The sequence below is a fragment of the Aotus nancymaae genome, unplaced genomic scaffold (genome assembly GCF_030222135.1).
Source record: "Aotus nancymaae isolate 86718 unplaced genomic scaffold, 86718_ANA_hifiasm-v0.15.2.pri h1tg000059l, whole genome shotgun sequence".
In the NCBI taxonomy this organism is placed as follows: domain Eukaryota; kingdom Metazoa; phylum Chordata; class Mammalia; order Primates; family Aotidae; genus Aotus; species Aotus nancymaae.
The window spans coordinates 41,682,608-41,702,186 of NW_026988473.1; the positions used below are offsets into that span (position 1 = coordinate 41,682,608).

Consider the following 19,579-nt stretch of genomic DNA (forward strand, 5'->3'; position numbering starts at 1 on the left):
GGGCAGGATTTCTTGAAGCCAGGACTTCAAGACCAGCCTGGGCAACAAAGCAAGACCCCATCTCTACAAAAAGATATAAAAGATTAGCCAGGCATGGTAGTGCATGCCTGTAGTCCTAGCTGCTTGAGAGACTGAGTGGGAAGCTCACTTGAGCTCAGGAGGTCAAGGCTGCAGTGAGCCATGAATTGCACCACTGCATTCAAGCCTGGGTGACAGGGTAAGACCCTGTCACTGAAGAAAGAAGTACATTTTTATTAGTTATAACCAAAATTGCCAGTGGTCATGGCATTCACATATATCTGAGGACTCCAGAATTGTGGCTTAATTGACTTTGTTCCGCATTTGAGTGCCTTCTATATAATAGCCCCTATATTGTGAATAAATTCTTCATATGTGTCATTTTCACTGTAATTACTTTTCTGTAAGTTTGAGGTTAGACAAGACTGCTTAGTAGGATTTTATATTTTTTAATTGAATTTCAGAGTCCAGGATTAATTTAAAAGTTTAATTTTCCAGAAAGAAACATTTAAATAAACCCTAAAGCATATATAGAACTCCTTTACTCTCCCTACCCTTCATCCTTGCTTACCTTTCCCAAGTTCAGACCTTTTCCCTAGATACATGCCTCCTGTCTGCTTCTTTTTTTTTTTTTGAGACGGAGTTTCGCTCTTGTTACCCAGGCTGGAGTGCAATGGCGCGATCTCGGCTCACCGTAACCTCCGCCTCCTGGGTTCAGGCAATTCTCCTGCCTCAGCCTCCTGAGTAGCTGGGATTACAGGCACGCGCCACCATGCCCAGCTAATTTTTTGTATTTTTATTAGAGATGGGGTTTCACCATGTTAACCAGGATGGTCTCGATCTCTTGACCTCATGATCCACCCTCCTCGGCCTCCCAAAGTGCTGGGATTACAGGCGTGAGCCACCGAGCCCAGCCTGCTTCTTTTTAAACAGAATTTTTACTCATTGTTTATCCCTGTGGCTTTTTTTGCCAACCACTTAATCTCTCCCTACTACAAAAGGCATTGAGTTTCCCGTATTGGAAAGCTCCTTTTCCTATTTCAAACGAATGCTTTCCTTATTTGACTTGAAAATCTCTTCCTTTACTCCTTTATTGTTTCTCTCTTGCTATAAAGCCAGGTTGATCAGTGATGAAAGTGCTGTTTACCCTGATTTTTTTCATTTAAGTATATGAGTACAATAAAGATATAGTACTATTTGAGTAAGTGCCAAACTGAGTATTATATACTTACAGTGCTTAGATACTTATGAGTGAGCATTTAACATGGGTTGAAATGACGAGAGAAAATTCTATAAAGGTCATCTGGAGTTTGAACTGGAGTTTGGACGAATAAATAGGATTTTAATAGACAGTGAAGGGCCGGGCACAGTGGCTCATGCCTGTAATCCCAGCAGTTCGGGTGGCCGGGGCAGGCGGATCACGAGGTCAAGAGATCGAGACTATCCTGGCCAACATGGTGAAACCCCGTCTCTACTAAAATATAAAAATTAGCTGGGCAGGGTGGTGCACGCCTGTAGTCCCAGCTACTTGGGAGGCTGAGGCAGGAGAATTGCTTGAACCTAGGAGGCGGAGGTTGCAGTGAGCCGAGATCGCGCCACTGCACTCCAGCCTGGCGCCTGGCGACAGAGCAAGACTCTGTCTCAAAAAAAAAAAAAAAAGATAGTGAAGACTAGGAAAAACATTCCAGGAATGGGAAATCAGAATTAGGTAAAAACACATCGTTAAGTATGGCATGTTCATGGGATAAAAAATGTGCAGAAGGTTTCAACTAGATAAGCCTAACTGAAATTACATTTTGAAGATCTGTGAATATCTGATCGAAGAGTTGGAAAGTGATTTGTGGGAAATTAGTTATTACTTCATCATTTGAAGTACTTATTAACTTCATTCAGCACGTAAGTGCTGCAAGGTAGAGCATGATGTAGAAAATAACCTCTCTGCCTTTGAGGAGGTAATAATTTAATTGGAGAGTTAGAGAAAGACCATGCACATTAAAAAGTTAAATAGATGTCAAACCATATTTCCACAAAGCAAATCACCTTCTCAAAACTATTTCCTTGGAATTTAAAGCTTCATCTATACTTTGATGCCATTAAAATAAAATGTTAACATTGATGATATCCAGGTTAGGGGTAACTTAAAAATTTGTAGTTTTCTTTGTAGTATAAAAAAAAATTATATAATTTTTAAGAAAAGCATTTTAATAAAATATAGTAGTATTTTAAATCTGTAAAAATCTGCACTGGCTACTAGAAAGCTCAGTGCTAGAATGAGTCAGGCTGTAGAATAAACCCTTAAAAAAAACCCAAGAGTTGGCTGGGTGTGGTGGCTTACTCTTGTAATCTCAGCACTTTGGGAAGCCCAGGCGGGCAGATCACGGGGTCAGGAGATCGCGATCATCCTGGCCAACATGGCAAAACCCTGTATTACTAAAATACAAAAAAAAATTAGCCAGACGTGGTGGCGCACGCCTGTAGTCCAAGCTACTGGGGAGGCTGAGGCAGGGGAAACACTTGAACCCTGGAAATGGAGGTTACAATGAGCCGAGATCACGCCACTACACCCCAGCCTGGTGACAGAGCAAGACTCTGTCTCAAAAAAAAAAAAAAAAACAAAAAACCCAACAGTGTTACTGAACAAAAACACTTTTGAGGCTCCAGATGCTCCCTGACACTGATTATACACACTAATCAACAGGACCCTGGAAAAGGATAGCAAACAAGAACTTGGAGTGAATGTATTCAAGTAATGAATGTCTAGGGTTTTGAACAAACCCCAAACCCAATATAGACCATGTTAATCTCTTGCTTGCCTGATCTTCCAGTTAGTTTGCCTCTTCTCCTTTAGTCTACCCTGTAAATGATGTGAAATTAATAATTAGTTGAAACTTACATAGTGTTTACTCTGTGCTCTCACATATTAATTCAATCTTCCTAAAACATGTTGTTCTTTTCAGAAACTTTCAGAGGCTTCCTCTGACCAAACCATTAAATTCCATTGCTTGGCACTCAGGAATCCCCAAAATATAGCCCTAATCTTTCTTCCCAATTATAGTTAGGGAGATAGCCATGTTACTAGAGAGCTGAAAGGGACCATCTATTACATTTTGTTTTAGGAAGCCATTGGATGCAGGCATTGTAAAAGTGACCTGCCAAGAATCCTACAGCTTTTGGGGTCAAAGGACTAGCACCCAGGTCTTGTGCCTCCAAGGCCCACCCCACAGCTTTGCCACAGGCACATTTACCCACTCTGTTTACCTCCCTTATAATCCCTTCGCCTTCTCTGCCATCTTACTCAAATCTCATCTTTCAAGGTCTAAGTCAAGCACCCCTTAAACGATAAAGGTTTTCTCCTGATTACATCACTCCACAGTGATTTCTTCACTCCTTTGAGCTAAAGCTATTTAAACTATATGGTAATAAACTACATATTGTCTCATGATGTTTCTTTTGTTGTACTGTTGCTTGTTCTTAACTAATTCAATTTTTGTGTGGGATCTTCTCCTTATTTAAAGTATAAATTATTAAGTTCTTTTAGTTGAAAAAGTAGGACATTCACACTGGAAAAATAAGTACAAAAAGATATGCAGTGAAAAGTCTCCCTTAGATGCCAGACATTCAATCCTTCATGATAGGGACAATCACAGTTTCCAGTCTCCTTTATAATCTTCTAGAAATATTCTGTGTAAGCACACATATGAAATAGACATCATATCATATATCATTTTCCACCTTGCCCTTTTACTTACCATTATGATTGTTGAATGACTGCACATTAACATAGAGTTCATTCATTCTTTTTAACTACTGGATATGCCGTAATATATTTAACCATACTTTCTAGTAAGTTACAGGTTTTGAGGAATAGTTGATATATCATAAATATTGAATGAGTAAGAATGTTTGAAATATGGCTGTATTAATTTCTCAAGTCTCATAAAGAGAAAATATAGGCTGATGTGACATGATAAATATACTGCTTGCCCTAACCTAGTATATCTGGGTGAAGGAAGAAAACAATCTAATAGAAGTTAATTGTGAGCTCTTCAAACAGGAACAATTTAAAACCTACCAAAAAGCAGTTTGTGTTTGATTAAATGACCTATCATCCCAAATGTAGGAATTTGTTTTCAGAAACATTTATTGATCACCTGCTTTGCTCAATAAACACTGTGTTGACTGCTGTTAGAACATACAGATATGTAGGAACCTGACCCTGTCTTTAGGAAACTTTGAATCTAATACTGGAAACGACTGGAAGGCTGTACTGACATACTCTGAAAGAAGTCCAAGGGATGTAGGATAAAAGCACAGGGAAGAGATATGATAATTCTGTCTTGAGGCCTCAGATTGGAACTAGAAATAGAGAGATGTAGGTTCATGCAAATTGAGATCGCATAAAGTATTATGTAATATTTGACACACATGAAAACATAACACTTGTGAATCCATACTCAATCAAGAACATTACCAATACTGACGTTAACTAGGTACTTCTCCCCAGTCCATCTCCCTGTCTACTATCTAGAGGTTTTGTCTGATCACTTTTTATTCAGTCTTGTACTCTTTTTGAAGAGCTAGTTATATCCACAGATAGGTTTATATACCTTGGCCCTGGTGTCAGAAATGGATTAGAAGCTCCCTCTGCTGGTTTCATGTGTAAATACCAACTGGTTAGACTTTTGCATAAGTGATTCCATCACAGTAAATTGCTGTTATAGTTTTTTATTGTGCCTACTATGTGTATTAAATGCTTTGCATACTTCATTCATTCATTCATTCATTCATTTTGAGTCGGCGTTTCACTCTTGTTGCCCAGGCTGGAGTGCAATGGCACGATCTCAGCTCACTGCAACCTCCGCCTCCTGGGTTCAAGCGATTCTCCTGCCTCAGCCTCCCGAGTAGCTGGGATTATAGGCATGTGCCACCATGCCCGGCTAATTTTGTATTTTTAAAAATAGAGACGAGGTTTCTCCATGTTGGTCAGGCTGGTCTCAAACTCCCAACTTCAGGTGATCTGCCCGCCTCAGCCTCCCAAAGTGCTAGAATTACAGGCTTGAGGCACCGCACCCGGCCAATCTCATTTAAATTTTATAAACACTCTGTGAAGGAGGTGGTGGTTTTCCAGATTTATACATGAGGAAACTTAAGGCTCAGTAAGATAAGTAATTTGCCCAAGGTTACATATCTGCGAAGGGGAGAACTGAGATTTGAATCCTGATCTGACTATGAGGCTGTGGTCTTCCTTGCTGTCACTTAGATAATTTATCTAGAGCATTTAGTACAGTATCTGGCACAGAGCAAACACTCAGGAAATGGCAGCTGTTATTACAGTGATTGGCAAGATGGTGATGAATAGAAAATTGGCAAAAAGACATGTAAAAGTACTCTTTGAAGTAAAGCAACATTAGGATTTGGAAACAGATATAAGAGTAGCAGTTGTGTAAATAAAATGTCCTCTTCAAGTATTTCAGAGACAAGTGACAGCTACAGCTTAGGGAGGAATCACATGGCATACAAGACCTTTAGATCTATTTCCTACTTCATGTTTTCCCATTCTTCCCGGCATTCTTTGCTAGTCAGATGGTCAACTTGCAGTTTACTGACTGGTTTATGTACTCTCATGCCTCCTTACCTTAGCACCTGCTGCTTCCTTTTCCTGAACTCATTCATTTGGATAACTCCTGCTTACCCTTTAGGACTGGCTTGAATGCCACCTCTCCCAGGAAGCCTTCCTTAATTTTCCAAGTTAAGTAAGTTCATACATCTGTTATAACCATTATTTTAGTTATAATTGTGCCTGTTAGATTATTACACTGTTATAATTACCTGTTTGTTCACCCCCACAAGACTGGAAGCTCCTTAAGCTTGCAGTGGCCCCAGTAAATGTGTTTTGGCATGAATGAATGATCCTGACATTGCCGTGTTGTATTTATATTACACCAAATTAGATGTTAGCAGAACATATGCTTTGGGGCCAGCGTTTTCAGCTGTGATATTGAAATCACACATAAACTGCAAATCACCCCTTCAAGTGGCATTTTAAAAATCCAAGGTATGGACCTCAGAACAGAGTGTTAGATCATCTGCTTTGGACATGGGTGTGGGTGTTATATGTAATAGAAAATAGCTATGAAATGGGCGTTTTTCATTAAAATGTTTGGGCCCAAGATTACTGTTTTGTTTTTGTTGTTGTTGTTATTATTTTAGATGGAGTCTCACTCTTGCCCAGATTAGAGTACAGTGGCACGATCTTGGCTTACTGAAACCTCCACCTCCCAGGTTCAAGCAGTTCTCCTGCCTCACCCTCCCAAGTAGCTGGGATTACAGGCATGCACCACCATACCCAGCTAATTTTTTTTTTTTTTTTTTTTTTGTAGTTTTAGTAGAGACAGAGCTTCACTATGTTGGCCAGGCTGGTCTAGAACTCCTGACCTCAGGTGATCTGCCCATCTCGGCCTCCCAAAGTGCTGAGATTACAGGCGTGAGCCACTGTGCCCAGCCAGATTACTGTTCTTGAGGAATAGAACTAGTGATGAAAACTGATTAGATATAATATTGAAATGGCAACTTAAACTAAGATGGATATACATTTAGGAAATTTGAAGGGCTGGGAGTAAACAAAATGAAATGATAAGTTCATCAAAATTAATTGAAAATTCAATCCTAATGTTTTATAGCACTATAGGTTCACTGTAATTAACTATCTACTGTATATTTTCAAATAACTAGAAGAGTGAATTTTGAATGCTCCCAACACAAGGAAATGATAAATGTTTGAGGTGATAGATACGCTAATTGCCCTGATCATGGGCATAATATATCAATGTACACATGTATCAAACTATCACACTGTGCCCCAAAAATATGTACAATTACTATGTGTCAATTAAAAATTAAAAGACAGGTACAGTCTTTTAATTTTAATTACAGTGGCTTGCGCCTGTAATTCCAGCATTTTCGGATGCCAAGACAGGAGGACTGCTTGAGGCCAAAAGTTTGAGAACAGCCTAAGCAATGACAAGACCCCTGTCTCTACAAAACAAAAAAATTAGCCAGGCATGGTGGTGCAGACCAGTAGTCCCAGCTACAGGAGAGGCTGAGGCAAGAGGATCGCCTGAGCCCAGAAGTTCAGGGTTACAAAGAGCTCTGATTCCACCACTGTATTCCAGCCTGGGTGACAGAGCGAGACCCTATCTCAACAAATACATAAAATAATAATAATAGGCCAGGTTCAGTGGCACACATCTGTAATCCTAGCACTTTCAGAGGCCGAGGTGGGTGTACTGCTTGAGGCCAGGAGTTTGAGATCAGCCTGGGCAACAAAGCAAGACCCCCATCTCTACAAAAAAAGTTAAAAAGAAAATTAGCCAGTTGTGGTGGTGCATGCTTGTAGCCCAGCTATTGGGAAGGCTGAGGCAGGAAGACTCCTTGAGCACAAGAGTTGGAGGGTGCAGTGAGTTGTGACTGTGCCACTGCACTCCAGCCTGGGTGACAGAGTGAGACACCTGTCTTAAAAAATATATATAAATAATAATAAAAGCAAAAAAAGTTTTGAGGATTAAAAGAATTCTAATGACTGTCACAAGCAAATTTGATCATAGTGAAGCTTTCTTCCTTTCTCTGAACATTGTTTTCTATGGCTCTTAGAAGTCAGAACTCACTGCTGCCACTTTCTTTTCTTTTCTCTTTTTTTTTTGGGAGACAGTGTCTTGCTCTGTTGCACAGACTCACTTTTTCAGTTAGCAGACATTTCCTTTCCACTTCCTATATATTTATAAATGTGTGTGTGTGTGTGTGTGTGTGTGTGTGTGTGTGTGTGTAGCTTGCAGTGGCCCTAGTAAATACATATATGTACACACACACATACACACACACACACACACACACACACAGTGACAGGCTGGGTGTGGTGGCTCACACCTGTAATCCCAGCACTTTGGGAAGCTTCACCTGAGGTCAGGAGTTCGAGACCTGCTGGGCCAACATGGTGAGACCCCCCCATCTCTACTAAAAATACAAAGAAAATTAGCCATGCGTGGTGGCACACACCTGTAATCCCAGCTATTCAGGAGGCTGAGGCAGGAGAATCGCTTGAACCCAGGAGTCAGAGGCTGCAGTGAGCCAAGATCACACCATTGCACTCCAGCCTGGGCGATGAGAGTGAAACTCCATGTTTTTTTTTTTTTTTTAAAGCAATACACATAATTTTCAGATTTTTTGGTATCCTTTGTGTTTCTTGTACCTACTGTTCATCTTTCCAAGTTCTGTAAATGCTGTAATTCAGTTATAAGACATTTCCTCCACAATCTTTTATGTATTGTGAATATGCTAATAATGTAACAAAAAAAAATTTTTTTTTTTTTTGAGGTGGAGTCTCATTCTGTCACCAGGCTGGAGTGCAGTGGCTCGATCTCGGCTCACTGCAACCTTTGCCTCCCGGGTTCAAGCGATTCTCCTGCCTCAGCCTCCCAAGTAGCTGGGATTCCAAGCATGCGCCACCATGCCCAGATAATTTTTGTATTTTTAATAGAGACAGGGTTTCACCATGTTGGTCACGCTGGTCTCGAATTCCTGACCTCAGGTTATCTGTCCGACTTGGCCTCCCAAAGTGCTAGGATTACAGGCGTGAGCTACCATGCCTGGCCTAATGTAAGAAATTTTTAACGAAAGTAATCCACATATCACCTATCCAAGTAAAACATTTTAAAAATCCCTTAATTTGTCCACATGTATTTATATTTTTCATATAACAATTCATGGTTTTGCTTTTTAACTTATGTAAAAACTTTTAAAACTTTTCTGTTTTTCAACATAACTGTGGCAAGTATGTTTTCCCCTTTCTTATCAAATATCATTATGAATTGTGCGAGAGGTTTTGTATTTTCTTCTGTGTACCCAACACCATGGTAAGAATATGTGCAAGAGGGGCCAGGTGCAGTGGCTCACGCCTGTAATCCCAGCACTTTGGGAGGCCAAGGCAGGTTGATCACTTGAGGTCAGGAATTTGAGACCAGCCTGGCCAACATGTTGAAAATCTGTCTCTACTGAAAATACAAAATTAGCTGGGCGTGGTGGTGCACGCTTGTAATCCCAGCTACTTTAGAGGCTGGGGCAAGAGAATTGCTTGAACCTGGGAGGCAGAGGTTGCAATGAGCCAAGATGGTCCATTGCACTCCAGCCTGGGCAACAGAGTGAGACTCCATCTGAAAAAAAAAAGAAAAAAAAGAGAATATGTGGAAGAGGACACAAAAGAAGAAGACATGGTTCCTGTACTCTGTGAGCTTATATCAGTTTGAGGAAGGGAGGCATCTGGATACATATGGGGTCCTTCATTGCTGACACATGACTAAGTGGCTTAATTTTGAATGTAGTTTAGAATTCTTGTACCTTAAACATAAGATATTCTTATATAGCCACGGGTATTTTTGTTTTGCCTACTCAAATCTACAGATTTGTACCAAAGAATGTCTTTACACAGATGAGAAACAGATGAATATTGGAAAGGTTTCAAAATGTTACTGGCAACTTCAATTAAATATTAAAGTACAGTTGGGCATGATAGCTCACGTCTGTAATCCTAGCACTTTGGGAGGCCAAGGCAGGCAGATCACCTGAGGTCAGGAGTTCAAGACCAGCCTGGCCAACATGGTGAAATCCTGTCTCTACTAAAAATGCAAAAATTAACCAGATGTGGTGGCAGGCACCTGTAATCCCAGCTACTTGGGGGGCTGAGGTAGGAGAATTGCTTGAACCCAGAAGGCAGAGGTTGAAGTGAGCCGAGATTGTGCCACTGCACTTCACCCTAGATGACAAAGTGAGACTACATTTCTAATAATAATACTAATATTAAAGTATGATCTAAATTTCCAGTCTGGCTGGGTGTGGTGGCTCACACCTGTAATCCTACCACTTTGGGAGGCCAGTGTGGGTGGATCACCTGAGGTCAAGAGTTCGAGACCTGTGTGGCTCACATGGCGAAACCCCATCTCTACTAAAAATACAAAAATCAGCCGGGTGTGGCGGCTAATATAGTGGCGGGTGCCTATAGTCCCAGTTACTCAGGAGGCTGAGGCAGGAGAATCGCTTGAACCCGGGAGGCGGAGGTTGCTGTGAGCCGAGATTGCAACACTGCATTCCAGACCCAGCAACAGAGCGAGAATTCATCTCAAAAAAATTAAAAAATATAATACACACACACACCACACACACACACGAATTTCCCTCTGTGTATACAGCTTTGAAGTTTTGAATTGTTTTTATACCTGATGTGGTAAGAGGAAATGGGTAACCCAGAAGATGCTTTTAGAAAACAGGACCCTGGGGCTGGGCGCAGTGGCTCATGCCTGTAATCCCAGCACTTTGGGAGGCTGAGGCAGGTGGATTATGAGGTCAGGAGTTCGAGACCAGCCTGGCCAACATGGTGAAACCCCATCTTTACTAAAAATACAAAAAAAAAAAAAATCAACAGGGGTGTGGTGGCACATACCTTTAGTCCCAGCTACTCAGGAGGCTGAGGCATAAGAATCGCTTGAACCTGGGAGGCAGAGGTTGCAGTGAGCCAAGATGGAACCACTATACTCCAGCCTGGGCCACAGAGAAAGACTCTATCTCAAAAAAAAAAAAAAAAAAAAAAAAAGAAAACAGAATTCTGCCTCTGTAACAGCTGTAGAAACTCAAGCCCAAAATAGGTGATCAAATTATTCCTTACCTGGTGAAATTAGTCTCAGTGCATTTCTCAGCAGAACAAATGTTAAGTGCTTGCAGATTTCTGCTTCGTAAAATGGCCCTTGCAGAACTGTTATCGATGAGACAGAACAGGTAAGGAGCCTGCAAGTAGACTTTGGGGATTATGTTTTTTGTAGTTCAGTTTTCCTCACCTTGGGCCAGTGGTATTGCCATCAGTGGAAAAATGTAACTTGCTAGAAATGAGAAAACTTCTATATAAATATTAACACAAGTACCATTGACTGCAAAATATCGGTTATCACATCTTAATCCAAAGAGAGTCACTGGCAAAATATAATTAATTCTTCATCTAATTTTTAGTGCTCACCTGGAGTGGCCAAGAAGAAGTCATGAGTCATACCTTTCAAGTGCAGCTGTCCAACAGGTAACACCGACTAGAAATTTGCATTTATCCAACGAAAAATCATGTACTTCCTAGCTAACAGCTATTTATACAGTATGTACTTACCAGGCTTCTGGAAACAAAACTAACTAGTATGGACAAAAAAAATCCAAAAGTATAAAGGAGCACTGTTTTATATTCTTTGATATCTTATGTGAAGGTAGAGTGCTGTGCAAGCTTTTTCAGATAACACAGTTGACATTTAAAGGGTAAAATATGTTCTTTATTTGTAGACAGTGATTTACTACTTCTATTATCTAAGCATCTGAGGATACTAACAGTTTTCTTAATGTAGAAGATAATTTGTCCACACTACTTAAAAATGAATATCTATTAATCGCACATAAATAGATCTGGAAATTAGTCTAATATGAATGGATAAGCCATATTGTATGTTCAGGCCAAAAAAAAAAAAAGCATAACACGCAGATCTTTGTATCTTTTACTTTTTTTTTTTTTGAGACGGAGTCTTGCTCTGTCGCCAGGCTGGAGTACAGTGGCACAATCTCGGCTTACTGCAACCTCCACCTCCTGGGTTCAAGCGATTCTTCCGCCTCAGCCTCCCGAGTAGCTGGGACTACAGGTGCGTGCCACCACGCCCGGCTAATTTTTGTATTTTTAGTAGAGATGGGGTTTCATCATGGCGAGGGTGATCTCGATCTCTTGACCTCGTGATCCGCCTGCCTCGGCCTCCCAAAGTGCTGAGATTACAGGCGTGAGCCACCGCGCCCGGCCGTATCTTTTACTTTTAACCAGAGGCCTTCCAAGGGTCTGTACCCATAGGCTGGACTCTACACAGAATTTATTTTCATGCCATTTGTTGTTTCACTGTCATATAATAACATTTTCCTGAAGTTTGAGAGGCATTGATTTTTAGCTTTCTAAGCCGTCAGCTTATGATTTTTAGAATATAACAACAGAAAAAGTGTTCTTATTGAGAAGACTAATGTATGATATAATTCATTCTAATCTGATTACACAATTCTGCATTTATACTTTTTAAAAGGAAGAAATTTAAGAGTTTGTATATTTTTACCATTTACAAAAGAATGTATGCTTATTATAAAACTTCAAATACTGTAGGTATCTATAAAGTATTAAAAGAAATTAAAGGCGCTGGGCGCGGTGGCTCACGCCTATAATCCCAGCACTTTGGGAGGCCAAGGCGGGTGGATCACGAGGTCAAGAAATCGAGACATCCTGGTAGAGACCAACCCCGTCTCTACTAAAAAATACAAAAATTAGTTGGGCATGGTGGCACACGCCTGTAGTCCCAGCTACTCGGGAGGCTGAGGCAGGAGAATTGCTTGAACCCAGGAGGCAGAGGTTGTGGTGAGCCGAGATCGCACCATTGCACTCCAGCCTGGGTAACGAGCAAAACTCTGTCTCAAAAAAAAAAGAAAAAAATAAAGAAATTAAAAAGCTAAGATAATTCCATCTTTCAGCAACGACCATTGTTAACAATTTAGTGTCCACATGCCAAAAAAAATTTTTTTCTACTCAGGAGGCTGAAATGGGAGGATCACTGAAGCCCAGGAGTTTGAGACCAGCCTGGGCAACATAGAGACCGTATCTCTAAAAAGAAAAAAATTTTTTCAATGCTTCCACAAATGTATTATTATAATAATAATAGTAGATTTATGCTATTCATACTATCTTGCAACTTGATTTGTTTCCCTAATGATAAATCTCAGACATTTTTACATATTGTACATGTAAAATCCACTCTATTCTTCTCAAAAGCTACATGGTACTATATTTGGTAGTGATTTATTTAACCAGTCCTCTTTTGATGAGTTGTTTCCAAATACGGCAGACATGCTTATTATGTATATCTTTGCACACTTGAGCATATTACTGTAAGATAAATGCCTAGAAGAGGAATTTCTAGATCAGATGTTCCCAAATCTTCTTCCTAAAAGGTTAGATCACTTTACATTCTCAATAGCAATGATGGGAATGCCTGTTTATAGTTTTTCTAAATTAGTTATCAGTCCTTTAAGTTTTTGCCAGTTATCGATAAGCAAATTGGTATTTATTGTTTTCGTTCATGGTTAAATATCAATGGCAGTGAGCATTTTTTATGTTACTAGGCCATTTATATTTTCTTGGAACTGCCTATCTGACATCTGAAGAAAAGTTTAAATAAACTTTAGATTATCTACAGGCTTCCCTAACAATTGCTGAATAACTCGTTTCTGTCACAGAAACATCTAATTAATACCTTAACCAGAATGTAAAACTAAATGTGCATATTTTGTGGATTTTCTGAGATCAAGTATTTTTGTAACCTAGAGCCATGGAACTGCTAAGAGTAAAAGGTCAAAGATCCTGGTCTGTTGGACTATCAGTAGCTGACATGGTTGACAGTATTGTAAACAATAAGAAGAAAGTGCATTCGGTATCAACTTTAGCAAAGGTAATTGCTATTCTTACTTTCTCATTATATTTTAAACTTAGATATTATTAATACAAAACCAGCAAAATTGTTGTTCATACTCTAACCCAGGTGTCCTCAGTGTCACCAGTTTTTAGAGTAACAGGTAGGAGAAGGCAGTTTAGTTTAAGCCCTATCCTGCTTAGCTATGAGAAGTCTGCCAGCGTGGGCAACGTAGTGAGATCTCATCTTTACAAAAACAAAAACAAAAATTCACCAGGTATGTGAAAGCCACTCAGTAGGCTGAGGTGGGAGGATCTCTTGAGCCTGGGAGGTTGAGGCTGCAGTGAGCCCTGATTATGTCACTGTACTCCAGCATGGACAACACGGCAAAACCCTGTCTCCAAAAATAAAATCTTGGCCGGGTGCAGTGGCTTATGCCTGTAATCCCAGCACTTTGGGAGGCTGAGGCAGGCAGATCACTTGAGGTCAGGAGTTTGAGACCAGCCTGGCTAATAACATGGTGAAACCCCATCTCTATTAAAAATACAAAAATTAGCTGGGCATATTGGCGTGTGCCTGTAATCCCAGCTACTTGGGAGGCTGAGGCAGGAGGCGGAGATTGCAGTGAGCCAAGATCTCAGGACTACACTCCAGCCTACACAGTGAGACTTGTTCTCAAAAACAAACAGAAAAGGTCTGGACTTCTGTCAGGTTGCCCTCTCACCCTCATGTAATTTTTGGCAACCCCCAAATAGTGTTTATATATCCGTAAATTTCTTCTGATTGTCATTTATCATCTCAGCCAGCCAAGTCACCCCAGACTTATGTGCCAGAAAGACAAATATTACATATTCTTACTCATGTGGGAGCTTTTAAAAAAAAGTTGATTTCTTGGAGGTAGAGAGTAGAATGTTTGTTACCAGAGGCTGGGGTTGGGGGATAGAATGAAAAGCGGTTGGTTAATGGGTATAAAAATAGATAGAAGGAATAAATTCTAGTTTTCAATAGCACAGTAGGGTGAGTGTGATTATTAATAATTTATTGTATCTTTTTTTTCTTTTTTGAGACGGAGTCTTGTTCTGTCACCAGGCTGGAGTGCAGTGGCATGATCTCGGCTCACTGCAACCTCTATCTCCTGGGTTCAAGTGATTCTCCTGCCTCAGCCTCCCAAGTAGCTTGGACTATAGGTGCACGCCACCATGCCCAGCTAATTTTTGTAGTTTTAGTAGAAACAAGGTTTCACCATGTTGGCCAGGATGGTCTCGATCTGCTGATCTCGTGATTCGCCCACCTCGGCCTCCCAAAGTGCTAGGATTACAGGCGTGAGCCACCTCACCTGGTCTTATTATACATTTCACAATAGCTAGAAGAGGCCAGGTGCCGTGGCTCATGTCTGTAATCCCAGCACTTTGGGAAGCCGAAGGGGAGGATCGCTTGAGCTTAGGAGTTCAAGACCAGCTTGAGCAATATAGAGAAAGCTCATCTCAAAAAGAAAAGAAAAAATAGCTAGAAGAGACCATTTGGAATGTTTTCATCACATATAAATGATAAATGTTTGAAGTGATAGATAGCCCAATTACCCTGATTTGATCATTACACATTGTATGAATACATCAAAATACCACATTTACCCCATAAATACACACCATCATGGTACCAGTAATTTTTTTTTAAAGAAGCTATTGTAATTTGACTGTGCCTAGAGACCATCCCATGCCCCTCCCCAGGAAATCCATTCTTAACTATCTTTTTACTTAGCCTCTAACCTGCTACCCATATTGCAGGGGGGCTAGCTTACTTCTCTACAAAGGGGGTGTCTGATCGAGTTGCTTCCATCTCTCAAAAATTTTCTGAAATGATAAGTTGAGTTTATAAAGTCAGGTCTGGACTTCTAAAAATAAAATTAAAAATTAAAATAAACCAAAACAAATGAACACAAAATTTTTTTTAAGTCCAACTTGTTATCACTTTGTCCTAGAACTAAGAAGCAAGAAAGCATGCATTTTTGTATTACCTTCTTTGCAGTGATTTAGTTCTATTATAATCCCTATTTTTCTCATTTCAGGGATATTATGATATAAATAGTGAAGTGTTTTTAAGTTTGCCTTGCATCCTGGGAACCAGTGGAGTATCTGAAATCAAAACTACATTGAAAGAAGATACAATTACTGAGAAACTCCAAAGCAGTGCATCCTCAATCCATGGTCTCCAACAACAGTTAAAACTTTGATTCTCAAATGCAATTCGAGAGGTTGGACTTCCACCTGAAAGGAAAAATCATTTAATTTTACCTATATATATATAGGTTTGAGAATTTCTGTATCCTGCTACTTATCCTTACAAACTGCTTGGTTAAAGTAGAGGATTTCTTGTTTAGCTTTGTGATTTAAATCTTTAAGGAGTTAAATAAGGAAGGGAAAAATTAATTTTATTTGGCATTCTTGAGATGTCTATTCCGTTCTTTAAATCTACAGCAGGGGTAAACATTCATCTCCAGTGTGCATCATTTTAGTTCATATATCCTAAACTGAAAGCACAATTCACACTTTGGGACTATTTTATAAGTAATACATCTTTAAAAGAAAGTTGCCCTTTGACTTTTCTAATAAACATAAGTTCAAGGCCCAGTATGTATTTACAAAATCTGTGTCAGGTGTACATCCTGTGGATCACAGGATCCACAGCTTAAGTTACTAATGTTTCTTGTGTAAAATGCTGTTGGTAATAATGGTAAAGCATTGTATTTCCCTTCTTTAAATTCATTAGCTACCAAAAAATGGAAAAGAATTTTATATGCACTTTAAAATAGTAAAAGGGGGCCGGGTGCAGTGGCTTACGCCTGTAATCCCAGCACTTTGGGAGGCTGAGGTGGGTGGATCACCTGAGGTTGAGTTCAAGACCAGCCTGACCAACATGGAGAAACTCCATCTCTACTAAAAATACAAAATTAGCTGTGTGCGGTGGCACATGCCTGTAATTCCAGCTACTAGGGAGACTGAGGCAGAATCACTTGAATCTGGAAGGCAGAGGTTGCAGTGAGCCAAGATCATGCCATTGCATCCAGCCTGGGCAACAAGAGTGAAAATAAATAAATAAATGAAAAATAAAATTGTAAAAGGGAAAGTGAGTTTTAAAAATATATGCATTAAAAGTATACTTTAATTTCCAGTGGGACTTCCTTTATGAAATTTTCCGTAACTTCTTCCTGGAATATATAAGATCTCCAACATCTCATAAACTAATTGTGATATTAGTAGAACCATAGCCAAATGTGAATTTTTAGTGGAAACAGATTATGAATGAAAGCCAAGCAGCTTACTTTAAAGCCATAATATGAGATTTTCATTAAAAACATTGATCATAATAGGGAGAGGTCAAATGGATTCTCGCCATTATTTGTTCTGAGCAAATCCTTTAACCTCTCCTAATGACAGTTCACAGTACACACACTTTGGTGATGGATCAAGAGCAATGTTTTCTTATGTGAAAGATAGCCCATTATTACTATTCTGACATACACCTAATAGTAACACTTAACATCGACACTTCGTATATACCAGGCAGTGTGATAAGCACTTCATTATTTTACTGAATCCTCACAACAACCCACCAAAGTAGGGACTATTACCATCATCATTTTATAAAAGGAAATTGAGGTTTAGTGCTCAAAAAGTCATGGCTATTAAGGGGCACTTACCCATACAACCTCTACTTTTTCTAGGCACTAAAAGGGGGGAAATGCTTAACAGCCAAAATAGTTATCAAAAGACCCTAAAGTTGGGGTCCTATATACCATGAAAGGATTACTTTCATTCTCATGTAAGGCTTGCTTTTTTAAAAAACAAACATAGTTTTTAGGAAGACTGAATCCCTGGATTCCCAGAGTTCCTCAGCAAATTGCAGAGGGGGTTATGCACTGAGGTAGGTATTTATTTATTTAGTCATTCAGCTAGTATTTATTAGGAAACTGCTGTACACCAGTCATTAATTGTGAATAGGCCTGGTCTAGGTACCAGCCCTCATGGTCTATACAATTTAGTATGGAAGATATAGTAATAAAATCTCACATAAATATACAATTACAAGTGTAATAAGTACTGTGAAGAATTCCAAGGTGCTTTGACAGCATATATTAAGGCTGGGTGCAGTGTCTCATGCCTATAATCCTAGCACTTTGGGAGGCCGAGGTGGGAGGACTGCTTGAGCCCAGGAGTTTGAGACCAGCCTGGGTAACATAGTGACACTGTGTCGCTAATAAAAATTTTTAAAATTAGCCAGGTGTGGTCATAAGCACCTGTAGTTTCAGCTACTCAGGAGGCTGAGGCAGGAGGATCGCTTGAGCCCAAAAGTTCAAGATTCCAGTGAGCTATGATATGCCACTGGACTGCAGTCTAGGCAACAGAGTAAGACCCTGTCTCTAAAAAAATAAAAATAAAGCAAGCATTTAATAGGTGAATCCAGACAGAGATAGGAGGGTTTATAAGGGCAGACACATCCTAGGTAAAGAGGAAATTGGTAAACTAATGATGTTTTAGTGTAATAAGGAATGCTTATAATGATGAACTTTAGTCATAAAGAAAAGGTGAAATTATATTCAGTATCCCATGTTTAGGAAAGCAGAAAAGTATTCAATACACTTGGAAAGAGTCCCCCCAGAGTTAACTGGATAAAAACCTTGGACATTTGAAGAGATAAGCATTTAGTTCTATGTAATTTCAATATACACGTAAATTATTTCATGTTACCCTAACAGTGTATTGTTACTGTCCTTTTGTATGAAATAGGAAAGTAAAACTAAAAACTATTTCTTGTGTTTTGAAACTAGCCTTTCAATATTTGATATCTAATTAGTTAGATAATTCCTAATATACTTTTGAACAATAATCTAACCAGAAAATATTGTATAATTACCAAGAACTTACTACATTAATTATAAAAGAAACATGTCAATACAACAAATGCTTATTTAACACTTACTGTTATTCCAAATACTGTGTTAGAATTTGACTATTCAAAGATGAATAATATAGTCTTTGCCCTCTGGAAGGCCACAATGTAGAAGTAATTCTCTGTATCAGATATTTACTTGAGTGTTAACTGTATTAGTAATCATGTTGTAAATCCCAGTCAAGAAGTAATACCACCCACCTCCCTATGATGTTGTGATAATTTGACATTCTAAATGCTTCTATTAACTTTCATGTTTTTATTTTTACAAAATCATGCAGAGCCTGTTACAATTTTTAGTGGGCTTGGGATAAAAATGCTTTTTTAATGTAACAGAAGGTACACTTTTATTTTTCCAATTTACAGTGCTTTCCTTAAATATTAAGAATAATGAATAAAATAAACTGATTTTAAAATCACCAGGTGATGCTTCATTTATCAAGTGAAAGGAAACATTCAGATTAAGGAGAAAGATTTTTTCATATAATTCATACAGCACCCAGGATATTTAGTTATTTTGTGTAAAATGAAGAGACTAGATTTTATCAATTGTTTTCAAACTTTTAAGTTATTTTTAGCAAGAAAACTTTTTAAGTCGTTTTGGTTTTGAGCCAGGTTCTATGTTGCCCAGACTGGACTCGAACTCTTGGACTTAAATAATCTTCCTGCCTCAGCCTTTGGAGTAGCTGGGACTACAGGTGTACCACAAGTTTATTTGTGTTTTCAACTGTGATAATTGGGGATTTAAAATTCTCCATTAATATATGTGAGGATAGAAATCAAAATGCCTAATGAGTGGAAAAAAACTCATCTTTAGTGTTGAAATGGCAAGCAACTTTTTTTTTTTGAGACGGAGTCTCACTCTGTCACTAGGCTGGATTGTAGTGGCACAGTCTCGGCTCACTGCAACTTCAGACTCTCTGGTTCAAGGGATTCTCCTGCCTCAGCCTCCTGAGTAGCTGGGATTACAGGCATGGTGCCACCACGCCCAGCTAATTTTTGTGTTTTTAGTAGAGACAGGGTTTTACCATGTTGGCCAGGATGGTCTTTGATCCCCTGACCTCATCATCTGCCCACCTAGGCCTCCCAAAGTGCTAGGATTA

The 19,579-nt window shown here is 39.3% G+C and overlaps 1 protein-coding gene across 7 annotated transcripts in view; it reads left to right on the forward strand.

The window, feature by feature from the left end:
• The window catches only part of UEVLD (UEV and lactate/malate dehyrogenase domains), a 62,322-nt gene extending 43,426 nt beyond the window's left edge, over window positions 1-18,896 (forward strand). For 3 of the 7 annotated variants that reach the window (XM_012456521.3, XM_012456522.3, XM_012456524.3), the window contains 3 exons: window positions 11,068-11,131; window positions 13,445-13,568; window positions 15,595-18,896. In XM_012456521.3, coding sequence (XP_012311944.1) covers window positions 11,068-11,131; window positions 13,445-13,568; window positions 15,595-15,759 — 353 coding nt within the window. In that variant the 3' untranslated portion in view covers window positions 15,760-18,896. Of the gene's footprint in view, window positions 1-11,067; window positions 11,132-13,444; window positions 13,569-15,594 lie in introns of those variants that run through there. The other 4 variants (XM_012456523.3, XM_064365115.1, XM_064365118.1 and 1 more) reach the window with 3 other exon arrangements.
• The last annotated feature ends 683 nt before the right edge of the window (window positions 18,897-19,579 follow it).